General features: G+C 44.5%; 1 protein-coding gene across 2 annotated transcripts in view; it reads left to right on the top strand.

Annotated features, from left to right (window-relative positions):
* LOC124616795 (CDK5 and ABL1 enzyme substrate 2) overlaps positions 1–19,747 on the top strand; it is a 179,612-nt gene that overhangs the window by 13,515 nt on the left and 146,350 nt on the right. For both annotated transcript variants that reach the window (XM_047145210.1, XM_047145211.1), the window contains exon 2: positions 6,988–7,133. In XM_047145210.1, the coding sequence (XP_047001166.1) occupies positions 6,988–7,133 (146 nt within the window). The remainder of the gene's footprint in view (positions 1–6,987; positions 7,134–19,747) is intronic.

Here is a 19,747-nt window from a genome sequence, read left to right as displayed (position 1 = left end):
TCTTCTGATCCAAAGTGACACACATCATTGGTACTGATGTGAGCAACCACCTGCAGTTGGCTGCACCCTGTGCTCTTCATGGCATTCGGGAGGCCCCTTTCCACATTTGGAATGACTCCACTCAGTATGCAAACAGAGTGCACATTGGTTTTCTTACCCTTCTTGTCAGCCAAATCCCTAAGTGGCCCCATTACATGCCTAACATTGGAACTCCCAACTTCCAATAATCCCACCCTCTGTGATTGCCCAGATCTGGCAGGCTTAGTGGTTTCCTCTGAAACAGGACAGGCGACAGCATCTGGCTCAGTGACAGTGTCAGCCACAGACAGCACATGGAACTTATTTGTCAGACAAACCGGGGAGGCCTTACAAGCGGCTGCCTGGGAAGTATTTTGCCATCTGCTTTGCCCTTGGTGACCTCCCACTCGACCACAGGTGAGGGGTCAGCCTCAGTGTGAGCAATAACAGAGCTGGCTATCGGTGAGGACTGATCAGAGGACTCGGACGTGCTGGACGTCTGTTGGATCCCCACGGCCGGCCCACAACAGTGGTGCCCATCCACTGCTGCCTCAAGCTGTGTAACCGAAGCCATCACAGCCTGAAGCTGAGAGCATAGTGTCACCAACTTGGCTCGCATCCGCACACAATAATTGCAGTCCCTGTCCATACTAAAGACCGTGGAAAACTAAACTATACGGATAAACTCTACTGTAGACCCTGAGGAAAATGCATGAAATGTCTAATAATACGCAGATATTCAAAAACCTAACTACCGAAGCACTCAGGTGAAACTAAATAATTTGCCCCTGGATTAGAAACTTGTAATATGTCACAAAATCAGTTTACTTTCCACTGCAAACAAAAGTGCAACAACTGTGACTATTAGATATTAAATTTACTCACACAAACTCAAGAAACTAAACTATTAAAGCACACAGAGATACAATAAAATTCGCTCCAAGTTAGGAACTCATAAATGTCACAAAAGCAGTTACTTCCCTGTTGCTGCTTCTGTCTCGGCGGCTACTCTCTCCTACTTCCTCTGACTTCCTGTCGGACGGTCCATTTGGTGCAGACCCTGTTTGGACTTGATTCACAATTTTGGGATTTATTTCTAGTTTCACTCGCTGTGCTGTCTTCACCTTCCATTAACTATTATATGTTCCCCATTATTGGGTCTGACCTGCCACATTTTCCAAATTTTACAGAAATGTGTGTCTGCAGGGAAGGTCATCCACTGAGGTGTATGCTCAGCCTCTGTGCCTTTCCAACCTGGCACCCTTTCTTCCTGTTGTAGTATGCCCAAAACCCAGCATGGTAACCATCCTGTTATGGGGACGGGGGCGGGGGCGGGGGGAGGTGTCAAGTACCTGCACAATGGTAGTCTCCTGACTATGCAGTGATCACACTGTTGGTGCCTGCACTGTACACTCATCATGTATTCCATGGAGTATGTGCCCATCATAACCTGGGGCACAGGAATGTACTTCATCTGTCATGACCATAGAGGACGAAGGGAGAAGAGTTGCTATCGGGGCCTTCATCTTGGCTTTTCAGGGTGATACATTGCCTGAAAAGGTCAAGGTGGTTGTCTGTTGGTATGAAGTGAAACCTTATGTTCCTCCTCTTATGAGATGCTTCCGTAGTAGGAAGCTACCCCTGTCTGCAGGGATTGTGAACATCTGCTGCAGGCAGACGTTCCTTGTGCCCTCCCTCATCTGTGTAGATTGTTGTGAGCTCCACTCCTCCTCCTCCTCACCAGATTGCACCATTTTTAAACATGAGAAGAAAATCCAGGAGAATAAGACTCTGGACAAGCTCACATCAAGAGGCCTGAAAAAATTAGGAGCCTCATAATCCAAGGCAAATGACACAATGTGCTACATCTGCAATGTCATCATCTTCTCTGTCGATGGTGCCTTCCTCTGTTGCGACTCTTACAGTGGGCCATCAGAGCTACCTGCTGATACCTGCCGCCAGGCAGTTGGGTCCCCTTCTGGTGCTTCCACCACACCCACTTCGGGAGTATTGGCTTCGCACTTGCTGGAGACACCGATCCCCATCCCCCAACCTGAGGCACCTCATCCTCTTCTGGCTTCTCTAGCTAGGAAGAGTCCCCTTGGGACTCTTCCTTCAGTGGCTCCTGCTGGTCCATGACCAGGTGACCAGATGTCCAGTGACTGATGGAACCACAGGCTGCTGGCAGTCAGACTTCTTGTTCTTCCTCTGTCCCTGAAAGAAATTCAGGGAAATCTTCTCAGTCCTCATCTTTAAAGTAGAAGGACAGCAAAGATAAAAAGACATCTTCTAACACAAAGGAAACTCTGGTGGCCCCCATGCCACTGGACTCTGCATGTGCTCCTTCTGTGCCCACGGTGGAGATCCCAGTGGCGTCTGATGCATCATATCTCCCCAAGGTAATGTGCCACATAACCTATGTCAGTGGATCCCTTGATGTCTCAACCGGTTGCAGCACATGACCCTGGGTCACAACCTGCCCCACCCACCCCCTGGGTTGCTTCATGCCCTCACAGTATTCAGGCAGTCTGATCCTCCAGTGGAATTCTAACGGATTTTTCCACCACCTGGCTGAGCGTGGAAGCTAACGGATTTTTCCACCACCTGGCTGAACTATGGCAGCTTTTAAGCATATACCTTGCATTCTGTATTGCCATCTAGGAAACATGGTTTCCATCAACTCAGACTCCTGCCCTTCATGGCTACCAAGGTTATTGAAGAATCATACCGACTATGAGAGGGTATGGGGTGGCTTCTGTACATATGTGGCAGACTCTGTTAAAGTGACCTTGTGCCTTTTGATGCATCACTGGAGGCTGTGGCTGTTCGGATATGGGTACATCAGGATTTTACCATCTGTAATGTTTATCTCCCTCCCGATGACGTCATGTCCCAGGATGTAGTGTCTACATTACTCCCTCAGCTTCCCTCCAACCTCTCCTAGTGTTGGCTGATTTCAATGCCCATAACCCTTTGTGGGGTGGAAAAATGATTACTGGCCATGGTAAAAACACCAAAATGTTACTAGCACAGGTTGATCTTTGCCTCTTGAACTCTGGTGCCCCCACACACTTCATCATGGCACACAGATCTTATTCAGCTATTGATCTATCCTTTTGCAGTCCTGGTCTTCTACCATCTATCCACTGAAGGATCCACAATAACCTGTGAGACTGTGACCAAATTGTGATCTTGTATCTTCCGGGTGGGTTTGTAGATTACAATGGTGATCCAGTTTTTTGAGATGTTTCCTATGCAGCCACTAATGTCCGTAATTAAAGGCAGGAAAACTTTAGATGTAACCGGCACTTGAGCATCGCTATGATTTCTACATGGTGGTCTTAAAGCTCTTTTTACCTCAGTGAACAAACAGCCATTTTTGAGCAATGTGTTGGTGAAATGTTTGAATTCTGTGTCAAGCAACTAAGGTTCACAGATGTTCCTTGCTCTATCTGCCAATGTTTTTACAATGCCTCGCTTTTGGTGTGGGTGCTAGTTCAAATCCTAGTTTAGGTAACTGTCTGTGTGCGTAAGTTTTCAAGAAAGAAGATGGTTCACTGAAAACTCACGCTGGGGTTCAAACAGCATCAGCGGACGATAGCAGTCAACAATGGCCAGTTGTGCTTGGGTATTCAATACGTGATGTCACGCCATGCACTGAAGCATGCAAAAACGGAATTTTGCTGCAGTCAGTAGTGAGCTGGGGTATGAATCAGAGGACATTCAAAGAAGCTACAATCTCCCTTGAAAATGCCCTCCACAGAAGGGGACAAAATGTTGGGATTTAATGTGGAATCCGTTTGACCACCACATAATAGCCCAGAACATTTTACTGATTGTGTCAATTTCTTTCACCATGAAATTGTGTATGGTTCGTTGTTTTTCTTCTTGTGGTTGTTGTTCTCTTGCTGCTAGATGTTCAAACTTGGAGGATTGTTTGGCTGTAGTACTGCACTGAGATTGGTCTGCTCGAGTTCAATAGGCAACATGTATCCACTCCCAAGAATCGGGCAAGAGTAAAACAGCCTTTTGTAAGTGGAGTACAAGCAGTTCCTTAGATGTTGTGTCCAGTCACCAATATGTGTACTAGGTGCTTTACCTTATGAGGGCCAGACTTGCTCTTCTTGTGACCTGGTAGTTGGCCACATTATTTAAATGATAGGTGATCCTTGTGAATGTTGATATTATGCCATGGTCATGGCACCTCATCAAGAAGGTGAGGTAACACTCTTTTCTGTCACAAAGCTTATACAGCTTCTCATATACCTCTCCATAGAGAAGACTGGGGGGTGATTTTAGGTCCTCCTAGCGCCCAGTGATTCAACTGTTTTTATTGCTGTCGTGAGTCCAGTTGGGAGTAGATCTTCGTGAAACGTGATATTTTGACAGTGTGTCTTACCAGCATCTCAAGGTGATATCTGCAGAGTAGTATCTTTGCTACATAGTGCCTCCTTCATACCTTATTGCTTCCATCCACTCCGCACCAACACACCCCTAGTCACATATCATATTCATCATTTGGTGGAGGGCTGGGGGGGGGGGGGGGGGGGGGCAGACAGGATTGCTGAATGCTGATCATGAAGTCTGGTCACTCAGAGTGCTTCTGTCGCCCCCATCAGGTTCAGAAGTTGCTCTCGGCCAATGTTGTGACTTCAGTTGGCTGAGTGCTGGCCTCAAGCTTTACTGAGAGTGAAGCTACTGTCCCTGTTGATAGGCAGTTTGCCACATGTATGTCTATAACCTCCTCTAAAACCCAGTCTCAAAACACTGAGGCCTATCTTAGCACTTTTTTTGTTCTTATTTCATTGAATCCCCTGTAACCAAGCAATGTTCTACAGCCACAGATTTTGTTATAAGTTACACCACCCGCACTGCTTTCCATCTCCATGCCTCCAACTGCCACCATCCTTCACAGCACAAGGGTGTGCTACGTACACTGGTTCCATAGGGTCCATGCAGTATCAGATAAAGTAAACCTGCCATGTGAGCTTAGCCATCTTAGACATATTCAAAATGAATGGATATTTTGGAAAACAAATCTTATGTGCTTTCGAGCAAGAAGTACAGGTCCAGCAAATAGAACATGACAAGCAGTATAAAACAATGGCCTATCTGCTATATGCCAGCAAAACATCAAACAAAACTGGCAGAATCTTGACTCATTGTAACACACTTTGTTTTCCATCCACATTCAAAACCAAATGCGGTATTAGGTACAGTGAAAGATGACTTGGTGTCTGTAAACTGAGTGTCTATCGTATTCTGTGCAAAAGTAGTAAGGCTTATTTTGGCTGGACTGTGCAGACAGTCGAAGAAAGATCCAAGGAGCAAAGAAGACACACCAAACTTAAACAACCAACAGAATCTCAGGTACAGAATATTGCATGGTTAGAGAAAACTCAGTGAGTTACGAACAAAGGGATTTGCTAAGACAGACCCCATCATTTTGGGGTTGTGTCCTAAATGATTCTATTGAAATATGAGTGGAAGATAGTCGGACAGACAGAGACAGGGGCTTCACCCTCAATAAATAATTTTTCACATTTATGCCAGCCAGGAGAATCCTCTTAAGCTATTTCTCTGATTTGCTTGTAGGTCTGGTCTTCAAATGTGGAGTAGATTAGGTAAGGATGAGGTTGTTTAGAGTGATATTGAAATAACTTTTTGGGTCATTTGCAAGTGGACATTGGGGGAGAGATTGTATGCTAAAGCTGAGTGACCATTTGTATGTGGAAAATTTGTGCATAATGAAATAACATTAATGATGACAAGCAAGGTCCCATATAGGATGAAGGAAATGGTATTCCAGGAAATGGTTCAAATCTTTAATGTAGAGTGGGAGGCTCCATGTAGTGGGTTGGAGGTGTTGGTCTACCAGAACTGAGATGTGTTTGGTTGGGGCATTGGAACCATCACCTTCCTAACCTTTGTAATGTCATTGCCAGACATTATGACTATCCCTACTCCATTGTCCCCACCCGTACAGTCATTACTGCTAAAAAAACTGTTCCATGCAACCACCCATTGCTATTTACTCCAGTTAATCCAACAACATCAAAAGCACAGCAACATGTGAAACCATGCATTTTGTTTACAAATTAAAGGTGTCCACTTCACAGATGGTTCATATAGAATGACCAATATTAAACAAACCGAGCACAGAAATGGATCAAGAAGAAATGTCCTTTCATGAACATCCAAATACCCAGTTACTGAGCATGCTCTGCAGAACACCTCAAGAGGCATGAAGCCTGGTACATCACATAGGCCGCACCGCCTCTCTTTGACATCTTTCTCTTCATCCTTGTTTTCTCTTGTTTGAGGAGGGAACATAAAAAGTCTAAGCTAGAAATAACTTTTTTCTATTTTTGAATGTTTCTGTTTGCAGTATTTGGAATTTCAACTCCTAAAAGTAAGCACTGGCAAAAAAATGTCCCCTGGTAATTTAGCAGTTGTTAAATTTATGTAGTGTTTGTCCTTTGCCCTACTTTTTTCTTTTGACTGGTAGGTAGACAGCTCCCCTCTGTGCCTAAAATAAGTGCCTGGAAATTGGAAATTTTTTCAAAGGAGAAGTTTTTTAGGTTCATCAGTGATTTAAGTTATTTCAACATTATTCTATATACTTATTTGATTAGAAATGAATGATATGGTTTATGAATGAATGTGAGAAACTTGAACTATGTAATCTTTCATGAGTAATAGGAGAAATAGTAATCTTTCCATTTTATATACTATATTATTCTTTCACTATTCACCACAGTGTACACACAGTACAATGGACTACATGTGCTACGTAATAGGATAGTAATAACGAATGTAATTTTATCACTGTGGATTGAATACGAATTCTTGCATTTTGTACTGTGTGCATTAAATAGAAATTGTGTTAATAATTTTTTGTGTCCCAATATTTTCTGTTTTTGCTTTCTGTAGCATAATATTAGCCTTATTATTTGTTCTTGTTTTTAGGACAAATACCACTGGCAGTGACTGTGGAATTGAAAGAAAATTTGGATCTATTAACTACAGAAGGCGACTTGTCCATCAGACTTCACTCGGTGATGAAAGATATCGACATAATTTCAGTAGCAGTGAGAGCCTTGGTTCCAATTTAGGTGTGACTCTTATCTGTCTATCTGCTTCTAGAAGTCTCAGCAGTGTACTAAAACAGTTGCGGTGCTAAACTAAAACTCATTTTGAATGTAAAATCACAAACACTGAATAGATCTGAAGGACAGGCCAGTTTCCTACTATATCTCTTACTTTATGAAGGCTGAACGAAAGCGCTGGCAGGTCGATAGACACACAAACAAACACAAACATACACACAAAATTCAAGCTTTCGCAACAAACTGTTGCCTCATCAGGAAAGAGGGAAGGAGAGGGGAAGACGAAAGGAAGTGGGTTTTAAGGGAGAGGGTAAGGAGTCATTCCAATCCCGGGAGTGGAAGGACTTACCTTAGGGGGAAAAAAGGACAGGTATACACTCGCACACACGCACATATCCATCCACACATACAGACACAAGCAGACATATTTAAAGACCAATATGTCTGCTTGTGTCTGTATGTGTGGATGGATATGTGCGTGTGTGCGAGTGTATACCTGTCCTTTTTTCCCCCTAAGATAAGTCTTTCCACTCCCGGGATTGGAATGACTCCTTACCCTCTCCCTTAAAACCCACTTCCTTTCGTCTTCCCCTCTCCTTCCCTCTTTCCTGATGAGGCAACAGTTTGTTGCGAAAGCTTGAATTTTGTGTGTATGTTTGTGTTTGTTTGTGTGTCTATCGACCTGCCAGCGCTTTCGTTCGGTAAGTCACCTCATCTTTGATTTTATATATAATTTTTCCCACGTGGAATGTTTCCTTCTATTATATTTATAAAGGCTGAGTATGATTCAACTACAGGACAGTTGTTAAATATCCTTAAATTGCTGTATGAATTTGGTTTGTTTTAAAACCCTTCAGTTATGTTCTTTGTGTTGTGTTTTTTTCATAAGTTCTGCTCTACCCTTAAAAGGTAAGTATATTTAGATGGTAAAGTTCATAATGTGTAAGCACACATTGTTCAGTGGAAAAAGTTTCTAAAAATCTCTCTTGCCCCACTCCATCACCATTCCTTCCCTCCTTCCTTACACCCTTATTTATATTAACATGTGTTGAATAATTTAAATAAAAGTATTCCAAAAATGAAAGAAAATTGCAAGACTGACTGACTGATAATAGGTCATTACTCGCCAAAGTAACAGACAGCTACGTAGAAAAGTTTGAGCATGCTCCACAGTCAAGTTGGGGCGAGCAATTATCTGATGGTGGTGGTTATGTGAAAAGGGTGTGGAGAGGGGAAAGAGAAGATCAACAATAGAGATGGTTAATAAGACTGATTGTGTGGAGCATGTGGCTCCCTCCTAGGTTGGGGCGGAAAAAAAAAAAAAAAAAAAAAAAAAAAAAAAACTGCAGGTTGAAGGTGAAGGATTTTGAGTGAAAAGAAGATATCAGAGGAAGAAAAGGGTGGCAATATTGAAATGATACTGGAAAGTCCTGGCTGGAATAAAATAATGTAATGAGTAAAAGTAACAACTCGCCACATAGCTTAGGCACAGCACAGGTGACTAGCATGCAGAGAAGCCTGATAACCATGAAGTTCCGAGACCGCATGTAACTGGTTCTTCCACTCGCATGATATTTCAGCTGCAAAACAACAAGCAACTTTCTGGGTGAGGCCTAGTAATAATGGTATAGGATTCCTGTTTGCCTTATAGACCCTTGGATCACACCAACTCACATTTAGTCACAGTATCAGCTGAAGAAAAGCTGTTCGGGTGACAAAGACATGTCTTGGGTGCATATCCCTCACTATGAGCATTGTTAGTTATAAACTGTGATCATAAACTTAGGGCCATAGTAACAAGGACAAACTGTTGTTGTCTACAAGAGTGAATCAACATAAACACCAGATTCCACACAGCATCCAAACTGGAAACATTATTGTGATTATGTCTTTCATCAGGTAAATTCCCATTGCATTCTTGATGATTGAATCCAAGAAGAATGATGTAGATACCAGAATTTGTATGTTGTCATAGTTCATAGGGTGAACAGTCTCAGTGCAGTGACGGGGTACCCTGCCAGTCATTTTCTGGTGTATGCAAGCTGTACAATGTGGGACCTTACACGCATTGCGGCAGGACAGGTTGGTCCCTCACTATCCATTAAACTATCAATCTGCCTACCTGGATGGGATTCAGGTTGTCTGATCCTTCACTCTGATGGTAGATAACATAACTGCAGTCCATGGGCAATAGCTGAAAGTTAGTTAAACTATCAAGCATTTGGGATTCTTGCACGACTGATTAGAAACAAATGTCTAAAATTCCCATTAAGTTGGTTTATTGTCTTTAAAAGATGGAAAATGGCCATCAGGTCTGTATTTAATAGCCCAGCATCAATTATACTATGTTACTGACTGTGTTAAAAGTTCACCTGTGTTAAAAGTTCGACCTATATTGTGAACATTCTGAATGATCATTGACCCATAATTATTTGCAAGTCATTCAGTCGGCTTCTTATAAAGAAGTGCTCACCATAAAACCTCGTAATCTGCATGAAACACGCCTCGCGGAGTTTATGTATGACGTGAAAGGTTCACACACAAATATCTCCTGAAATGCACCAGTCACCAAGCTCAAACTTTCACAAAATACTCAATATTGTTGTCGCTTTCCATCAACGACACAAGAACTGGTAAAACACTTTAATTACTCCATTTTAATCCAAATTTGATTAGTGTGATTTAACATAGATGTTTAGCAGAAGATGGCTCCCAAGCGACTGTATCGACTTGTAGATCTGAGGCACAAAGACCTACTTAGACATGCATGAAATGCTGAATTCCTAAGGCTAGTTTGTTAAGCAGCCAATCAGATCATCTTGAGCACTTCTGTACTCGTGGCATTTCTGATGTCAGACAATCAGATTACAAAAAGAAATGTAGACCAGAAATTTCATAATTCCAAAACTAAATAAAATGTAAGGAAAAGAAAGTTAGATATATTTTCACAAAAATAAATGTAATGCTCAACACCCCTTCTGGTTGCCTTTAACAGAATCAAGCTCACTTGGACATATGTCACAAATTCCTGTATTTCACAATAATTTTATCATGCATACATTTTCATAGTTTTAATAAAATATCACATTCTCCCTTTATGTATGCCCTCCATTCAATTTGTCTCTCCAAGACACTGACACAACCAAAACACAATGAAACAATAATTTGCCAAATTACTTTTAATTGTTCCAGAAATCTGTGGTAATGAAACTAAAGACAGTTCCAAAAAATTCAATTAAAATGGACCTGTTGTCTTCGTTATAGTTTTAATTGATACTATAGATGAATACATTACAGTCCCTAACGGAGTTTCACAATGCAAGCACAGTTATTACGTGTTTTAGGTAAAAATTTATATTTCCGAAAGTGTTGAAGTTGTTGATTTGAAATTCTAACAGTATGATTGTGTTATCCATGGAATGTGTATATTAAGTATGAAAAATATCGATTAATATTTGGTAGTTCTTCTTCAGATTCATAGGGAGTATGTGTAATATACCGCACGCAGCATTAGTCAAGTACACGGCACACCTGGCCTGTAGTCAGTGTCAGCTGTGCCAGCATGAGAATCAAAATCTGCTCTCCTTCTGGCTCCACAGCAGGCTGTTTCCAATGCAAGATGAAAGTTCGTAGTAATTTGCTACGCTGCAGCATCTGCTTTATGAAGCATCAAATCATCATACAATGTAAGCTTTCACGGCCGATATTGTCTTCCCTTAAAACTTCCGGGCTGATAGGCCGTGGTCGAAGTATAAAACTCCCTCCTGACGTTTCGTCTCCGACTGCGGGAGACATCCTTGGAGGTAAAGCGGCGAACTGCGAAGAGAACTCTAGGAAGTGCTGATTATATAGGCAGTACAGAGGGCGCCACAGTCGATCACGTGGTGTCGGCTATGAGATTGCCTCTGGTAATGCCAACATTCTCGATCGAAAGTAATCAATTGTCACGCTTGCAGTGCAACGCTGACATCCAAATTTCATCCAGTTTAACACCTTCATCTTTCCTGTTAAAATTATTACGATGTTTATCAATCTCGATAGCCTCTCTATACAAGCGTGCATAATAATGTGAGGTTTTTGATATGATGCTCGTCTCGCAGAATTTTATTTCATGATCATCTTCCTGGGAAACATGTTCCGCTACGGCCGATTTATCCGTGTGACCCAGGTGGCAATTTCTCTTATGTTCAACAAGACGGGTGTTCACACTTCTCTTTGTGGTACCGATGTAAACCTGTCCACAACTACAAGGAATTTTATATACCCCCGGTGTAGCCAGAGAGTCTCGTGCATCTTTTGCCGACCTTAGAAATTCTTTTATTTTCCTGATGGGTCTGAAAATAGTTTCCAGCCCAAACTTGCCTAAAACTTTCCCAATGCGGTCTGTGACCTTACTAATGAACGGGAGAAAAACTTTGCCCTTGGATGACTGTTGTTCGTCGTTACTCCTGATTCTCTGCCTAGAGCGAAGTGCTCGATCTATATCCTTGCTAGAATAGCCATTCTTCACGAAAGTTGACCATAGATTTTCAATCTCATCTTTTAAATAAACAGGTTCACAAAGTTTGTACGCCCTGTCTACCAAAGTTTTCATTACACCTCTTTTTTTTGTCTAGGGTGGTGGTTTGATTCTTTGTGTAGATAACGATCAGTATGTGTGGGCTTTCTATGCACCTTATGGCCCAACGTTCCGTCCCGTCATTTAATCACAGACACATCCAGGAAGTTCAATTGCCCATTCCTTTCCGTCTCCATAGTGAATTGGATTTTCGGATTAATGCTGTTTAAATGTGTCAGGAAGGCATCCAACTCCTCTGCTCCGTGTGTCCATACTACGGATGTGTCATCGACATAGCGATACCATCTGGCTGGTCTCTTACTGGCAGTCTGCAACACCCGTTTTTCAAACGTTTCCATAAATAATTTAGCCACAGCAGGACTGAGAGGACTGCCCATAGCCACCCCGTCAATCTGTTCATAAAAGTTATTGTATTGAAAGTAGGTTGTGGTGAGGCATGTCGGAGTAATGCCACAATATCGGTAGGATATTATTTACCATGATTCCGGTAAACGAAGCTATCTTATGCATAGCGGATATTTTTCCTACTGACAGTCCAGTAATACCGAGCGAAGGTATTTCTGGAATGCCAATAGCAAGAGATGGCCTGTTAGTAGGCAATTTAGCCAGTCGACCGACAAGTTTATTGCCAGGGATCCCAACATGGCCTGGGGTCCAAATGATAACCACTGAGCATCCACGTTGATCAAGGAGAGAAAGGGAGACCTGGATAGCTATGACTAACGGATGGTGAGGGAAGCACTGGCCGATAGCTTGCAAAATGCTCAAGGAGTCACCACAGGTAGTGAAGGACAGTCCTGAGCAGAAACGGACAGCCATCTGGCAAGGAACGAATTTCCACATGTATCGTATATATGTAAGCATAACCAGTGTAACCAGCAATCATGGAGCTATCAGTATAAATCACTTCTGAACCCTGGAATGAACTGAGGAGACAGTAGAATTGGTGGTGAAGGGCCTTCGGAGGGGGCAGAATCCTTTGAATTGATGAAGTGATCAAGACAGAGCTGTGGCCGAGAGACGCACCAAGGAGGGGTACATGTGTGAGTAGAGAAAAGAAGAAGAGACGGTAGAGGGAAGTGCTGGAGCTCAGAAAAAAGCGACTGAATGCAGACAGCCATGGTAAGCCCACATCGTGGCCACTGCCACGGAAGGTTGATCTCCATGTCTGGATAAAGGAGATTATAATTAGGGTGCTTTGGGGTGCAATGAATGCACAGTGCATAAGGGACCAGTTGTTGTTGGCGCAAAACTCGCAGCGGTGGAATCCCCGCCTCTGCGAGAAGGCTAATCACTGGGCTAGTCCGGAAGGCACCAGTCACAAGTCGTACCCCACAATGGTTGATGGGGTCTAATATTACCAATGTCAAAGGTGACGCAGAACCATAGACAGGACTCCCGTAGTCTAATTGAGACTGGACCAGCACTTTGTACAATCGCAGTAGGATAGAGCGGTCTGCACCCCAGGTGGTATTGTACAGACATCTAAGAACATTGAGATGTAACCAGCATGTCCTCTTCAGATGGCAAAGACGAGGGAGCCATGTCAACCAGGCATCGAAGACCAGAGCCAAGAAGTGATGGGTGTCCACCACCTCAAGGGATTGGCCATCAAGGAACAGGTCCGGATGGGGATGGACTGTACAGTGATGACAGAAATGCATGACACACGACTTGGCCTCCGAAAACTGAAAACCATGGGAGAGAGCCCAAGATTGCGCCCGGTAGACTGCCTCTTGTAGATGGCGTTCTGCAGTGCCCATGATGGCGGAAACGATGTAGATACAAAAGTCGTCAGCATACAAAGAGGGGGACACTATCGGACCAGCAGCCGCCACCAGTCCATTAATGGCTGTGAGAAAGAGAGGGGTGCTCAGTTCGGAACCCTGTGGAACCTCATTTTCTTGCCGATGGGAAATGCTGTAGGAGGAACCAACTTGACCCAGAAAGAGTGACAAGAAAGAAAGTTACGGATAAGAACAGGCAGAGCGCCATGAAGGCCCCATTCATGAAGGGTGGTGAGGATGTGGTGGTGCCAGGTGGTGTCGTAGGCTTTATGCAGGTCAAAGAAGACCGCAATGAAGTGCTGCCGATGGGCAAAAGCCATCCGGATAACAGACTCCAGGTGGACCTAGTTACTCACTGTAGAGCGGCCACAGCAAAAACCACCTTGAGTCGATGGCAAAACGTTGCGGGATTCAAGGATCCTAAACAGCCGCCGACTCACCAGGCATTCAAGGAGCTTGCACAGTGTGTTGGTAAGGCTAATACGACGGTAGCTATCCAACTGAAGATGTGGCTTCCCAGGCTTCAAAACCAGAATAACAATGCTTTCCTGCCACTGGGTAGTAAATACCCCCCCCTCACTCCGCAGATGGTTGAAAAGGGTCAGTATACAACGGTGGCCAGCCACCGGTAAGTGTTGGAGCATTTGGTTGTGTATCCAATCCGTGTCAAGACAAAGGGCGAGGGTGCTGTAGAATTCCCACTCGCTAAATGGGGCATTATAGGACTCAAAGCAGTGAGAAATGAAAGACAAAGGCAGTTGTTCTGAGCACTCATTCAGGAGGAGTAGAGGCCACGCACAGAAATTCCTGCTATGCCGGTGGGAGGATGATGACCAAACATTTGCCTGAGTTTCACACAGACTTGTGAAGAGGGGGTGTGCAGTCATATGGCAGCCACATATCATTCCAAGTAAATCCATTTCTGAAATTTGATTTGGTAACGGGCCCAGGAATGGAATTGTTTAAAGACCAGAAGGAGAGCAGTAGAAGGGTGCTGCTTGAAGTGTTCAAGAGCACAGCGGTGATCTTTAATGGCCGCAGTAATTTACGGATTCCACCAAGGACCATATTCCGATGGGGGAAACCTGAGGAAGAAGGTATGGCTGAAACAGCTGCGGAAAGAATGGCAGCAGTCAAAGTCTGCAAAGTCTGTGTAGATTCATCAGTACTGCTGTGTTGTAGTACAGGGGGGATGGTAGCAGAGGAGATGGAACCCCAATCAGCTTTACAGAAGGTCCACCTGGGAGGGTGACGGAGCGAAATACACTGAAGGAAGGTCAAAACAATCAGGTAATGATCGCTGTCACATAAGTCATCGTGGACACCCCACTGAATGGGGGAGGTCAATGGCAGAGATAGTAGCATGTGCCACTCTAAAGTGTGTGGGAGCTCCGTTCTTTAGTAGACAGCGGTCAAGCTCTGCCCGAACAGCTGCAACTGTCCTGCCCAGGGCAGTAGTCGTGTGACTACTCCATAGAGGGTTGTGGGCATTAAAGTCCCCTAGAAGCAGGAAGGTAGAAGGGTGTTGTTGAAGAAGGGTGGTTAGGGCAAGGGATGTGGGTGGCCTGTCAGGCGGGTGGTAGAGATTACAGATGGTGATTGGAGTGGTCAGATGGACCCTGACAGCAATTGCTTCCAGAGTGGTATGGAAGGGAACCCATTTACTAACAATGTCCTTGTGGACCAAGGTGCAAACACCACCAGAAGCCCACAAGGGCTGAAGCAAAAGTAGAAGTTATAGGCAGAGGATGGAGCCGGTCATACTCCGTCGTTCTTTCACATACATCAGGCATGCTGGCGAGCATGGAGGATGCTGCGCATTACAATTTATGCACATTGGCAGGCTTTTGCCCATTGGCAGCAGCTCACTGCAGTCTTCTTTTCTTCGACAAGATCGCCGTTTAACAATCAGAGCAGTGTCTGAGTTAACAGGAGTTGACAAGGAAACTTGTCGAACAAGTTTACCGATTTTTTCAATGTTTGATCAGTTTTTGCTGACAATGGTCTGCCAGTGCGAGTGTCATCACTGGTGTCTTCGCGGCCATCTTTAAATCGTTTAAACCACTCAAGCACTTGTGTTCGCGATAAACAATCATCGCCGTACACTTGTTGTAACACTACAAACGTTTCACTTGCAGATTTTCCTAGTTTGAAACAAAATTTGATGTTAACACGCTGTTCTTTCTGTACACTTAGCATTTTCCGACGCACAGACAAAACGTCAACTACTTAAAACAGACGCCACGGGCAGACTGAGTGCAGGAGGCAGATGAAACTCGAGCAGTAGGCGGAGCGAGAGTCACGTGACAGGCCACGCGAATTTCAGCCTTGTTGCATTCGTTTTATTGTTTCACCAGTACTAGTCCGGTTTTTTTCTAGCCACACCTCGTATGTGGCTGCCATACAACTGCACACCCTCTCTTCACAAGTCTGGGTTAAACTCAGGCGGATTTTTGGCCATCATCCTCCCACCGGCGTTGCAGGAATTTCTGTGCGTGATGTTGTCCTTACCCATCCGGACTGTGTCGCAGAGCATTTCGCTCAACACTTTGCCCAAGCCTCTACATCGACTCAGTATCTGCCCATGTTCCGTCTCCTGAAAGAGCACTCGGAATGACTGCCTTTGTCTTTCGTTTCTCGCTGCTTGGAGCCTTATAATGCCCCATTTAGCAAGTGGGAATTCGCCAGAGCCCTCACCCTTTGTCCTGACATGGATTGGATACATAACCAAATGCTCCAACACTTATCGGTGGCTGGCCACCATCGTATACTGACAATTTTCAACCATCTGTGGAGTGAGGGGTATTTCCAACCCAGTGGCAGGAAAGCATTGTTATTCCGGTTTTGAAGCCTGGGAAGCCACCTCTTCAGTTGGATAGCTACCGTCCAATTAGCCTTACCAACACACTGTGCAAGCTCCTCGAATGCCTGGTGAGTCGGCGGCTGTTTAGGATCCTTGAATCCCGCAATGTTTTGCCATCGACTCAAGGTGGTTTTTGCTGTGGCCGCTCTACGGTGAGTAACTAGGTCCACCTGGAGTCTGTTATCCGGATGGCTTTTGCCCATCGGCAGCACTTCATTGCAGTCTTCTTTGACCTGCATAAAGCCTACGACACCACCTGGCACGACCACGTCCTCATCACCCTTCACGAATGGGGCCTTCATGGCGCTCTGCCTGTTTTTATCTGTAACTTTCTTTCTTGTCACTCTTTCTGGGTCAAGTTGGTTCCTCCTACAGCATTTCCCATCGGCAAGAAAATGAGGTTCCACAGGGTTCCGAACTGAGCACCCCTCTCTTTCTCATAGCCATTAATGGACTTGTGGAGGCTGCTGGTCTGATAGTGTCCCCCTCTTTGTATGCTGCCGACTTTTGTATCTACATCGTTTCCTCCATCATGGACGCTGCAGAATGCCATCTACAGGGGGCAATCTACCGGGCGCAATCTTGGGCTCTCTCCCATGGTTTTCAGTTTTCGGAGGCCAAGTCGTGTGTCATGCATTTCTGTCATCACTGTACAGTCCATCCCCATCCGGACCTGTTCCTTGATGGCCAATCCCTTGAGGTGGTGGACACCCATCACTTCTTGGCTCTGGTCTTCGATGCCTGGTTGACATGGCTCCCTCATCTGTGCCAGCTGAAGAGGACATGCTGGTTACATCTCAGTGTTCTTAGACATCTGTACAATACCATCTGGGGTGAAGACCGCTCTATTCCACTGTGTTTGTACAAAGTGCTGGTTCAGTCTCATTTAGACTACGGGAGTCCTGTCTATGGTTCTGTGTCACCTTCGGCATTGCAAATATTAGACCCCATCCACCATTGTGGGGTACTACTTGTGACTGGTGCCTTCCAGACTAGCCCCATGATTAGCCTTCCACTGCTGTGAGTTTTGCGCCAACAACAACTGATATCTTACACACTCTGCATTCGCTGCACCCCAAAGCACCCTAATTGTGATCCCTTTATCCAGACACGGAGATCAACCTTCCGTGGCAGTGGCCACGATGTGGGCTTACCATAGCTGCCCGCATTCAGTCACTCTTTTCTGATCTCCAGCACTTCCTTTTACCGCCTCTTTTCTCTGCTCACGCATGTACCCCTCCAAGGTGCGTCTCTCAGCCACAGCTCTGTCTTGATCTCTCCATCAATTCAAAGGATTCTGCCCCTCCGAAGGCCCTTCACCACCAGTCTCCTCAGTTCATTCCAGGGTTCAGAAGTGATTTGTACTGATAGCTCCATGATTGCTGGTTACACTGGTTATGCTTACACATATGCGATACATGGGGAAATTCGTTCCTTGCCAGATGGATGTAGTGTTCTTACTGCAGAATTGGTAGCCATCTTGTGCGCCCCAGACCATGTCCGCTTCTGCCCAGGACTGTCCTTCACTATCTGTGGTGACTCCTTGAGCAGTTTGCAAGCTATCGGCCAGTGCTTCCCTCACCACTCGTTAGTCATTGCTATCCAGGTCTCCCTTTCTCTCCTTGATCAACGTGGATGCTCAGTGGTTTTCATTTGGACCCCAGGCCATGTTGGGATCCTTGGAAATGAACTTGCCGATCAACTGGCTAAATTGGCTACTGACAGACCATCTCTTGCTATTGGCATTCTAGAAATAGACCTTCGCTCGGCATTATGTCGCCAGGTTTTGGGACTTTGGAATGCAGAATGGCACATTCTTTCTTCACCGAACAAGCTCGGGGTGATAAAGGATTCTACAGCTATGTGGCGGTCCTCCTTACAGGCCTCTTGTAAGGCCTCTGTCGTTCTTTGCCGGCTTCACGTCGGCCATACTTGGCTGACTCACGGTTATCTCCTCCATCGTGAGGACCCTCTCTCTGTCGTTGTGGATCAATGTTGACTGTGGTTCACCTGTTACTGGACTGTCCCAACTTAACCACCCTGCAACGGACGCGTAGCTTTCCTGACACGCTACCCCTGGCATTAGCTGACAATGCCTCAACAGCTGATATCGCTTTATGGTTTCTTCGTGATGGGGGTTTTTATCGCTTTATATAAGGGTGGGTCCTTCAACCTTATCGGTGGGTGGAGGGGTTGGCAGGCCGTCTTGCACCCCCCTTCACCCTGATTGGACTGGCTTCGATTGGGCTTGGTGGTTCACCCCTCCCCCCGCCCTCTGCCTTCCCACTCCTTTCCTTATGGGGTCTGTTTTATCTTGAGTGTCTGTCTTGTCTACCTGTGCTTCTTCCTTCCCGCTCCTGTCATTCCTCACTTTCTTTCCCTCCTCTCTTCTTCTGCCTTCTTCCTTCCTTCTCTGTCAGTTGTTTATAATTTTACGGCCACTGTAATTCCATCTTATAGTGTGAGGTTTTATCGGTTTTAGTTATTCCAAGGTCGAAGGACTGATGACCACATAGTTGGGTCCCTTCTACAATCCAACCACCAATGAACTGAAGGAACATCCGGATTTTGAAATGGATGGGAGCCAGTCTTTTAATGATGAACCAGCAGCAGCAGAAGAAGCAAAGAGCAGCCCGAAATCTCAAGACTGGAAAGAAGTGATGGAGAGAGAATTGGAATCTTTATCTCAATATGAAACCTTTGAATGAGTAAAAAACACCAGCAGATAAGAAATCATTACAGGCAAGATGGGTATTCACTTTGAAGAGCCTCGAAAATTCAACACCAAGATATAAAGCACAACTTGTAATAAAAGGATATTCGTAAAAATGAGGGGTACATTACAATGAAACTTTTTCACCTGTAGTCAAGTATGCCTCATTGAGTCTTTTAGCCTTGGCAGCACAGCGAAATTTAACAATTCATCATATGGATGTAAAAACAGCATATTTAAATGGGAAATTGGAGGGGGCGATATATGTCACTCCACCAAGAGAAGTCATGAAAACCAGATATGAAAGGGAAGAGATTTGGCGTTCGCGAAAAAATATTTGTGGACTTAAAAAGAGTGGACATGTGGAATCGATGTCTACATAAAACTCTAATGAATGTGAATACGAAGCAATCTAAGGCAGATCTGAGTATATACTATAAAAGGGGAAGAGAAGGAATAATAATAATAATAATGTCAATATGGGTGGACGTCTTCTTTATCCTGACTGAAAATGAAAGCCAAATGAGAAATTTTAAGAAACAACTGCATACCAAGTTTAAGGGGCATGATTTGGGAGAAGTTAAATGTTTTTTTAGGTGTGCAGATGACTAAGGATGAAGAGAGACAAGACTTGAGCATAAAATCATTCATCATATCCAAAATGATCATAAAGAAATT

The sequence above is a fragment of the Schistocerca americana genome, chromosome 5 (genome assembly GCF_021461395.2).
Source record: "Schistocerca americana isolate TAMUIC-IGC-003095 chromosome 5, iqSchAmer2.1, whole genome shotgun sequence".
Lineage (NCBI taxonomy): Eukaryota > Metazoa > Arthropoda > Insecta > Orthoptera > Acrididae > Schistocerca > Schistocerca americana.
This window is presented reverse-complemented; position numbering and strand designations above follow the sequence as displayed.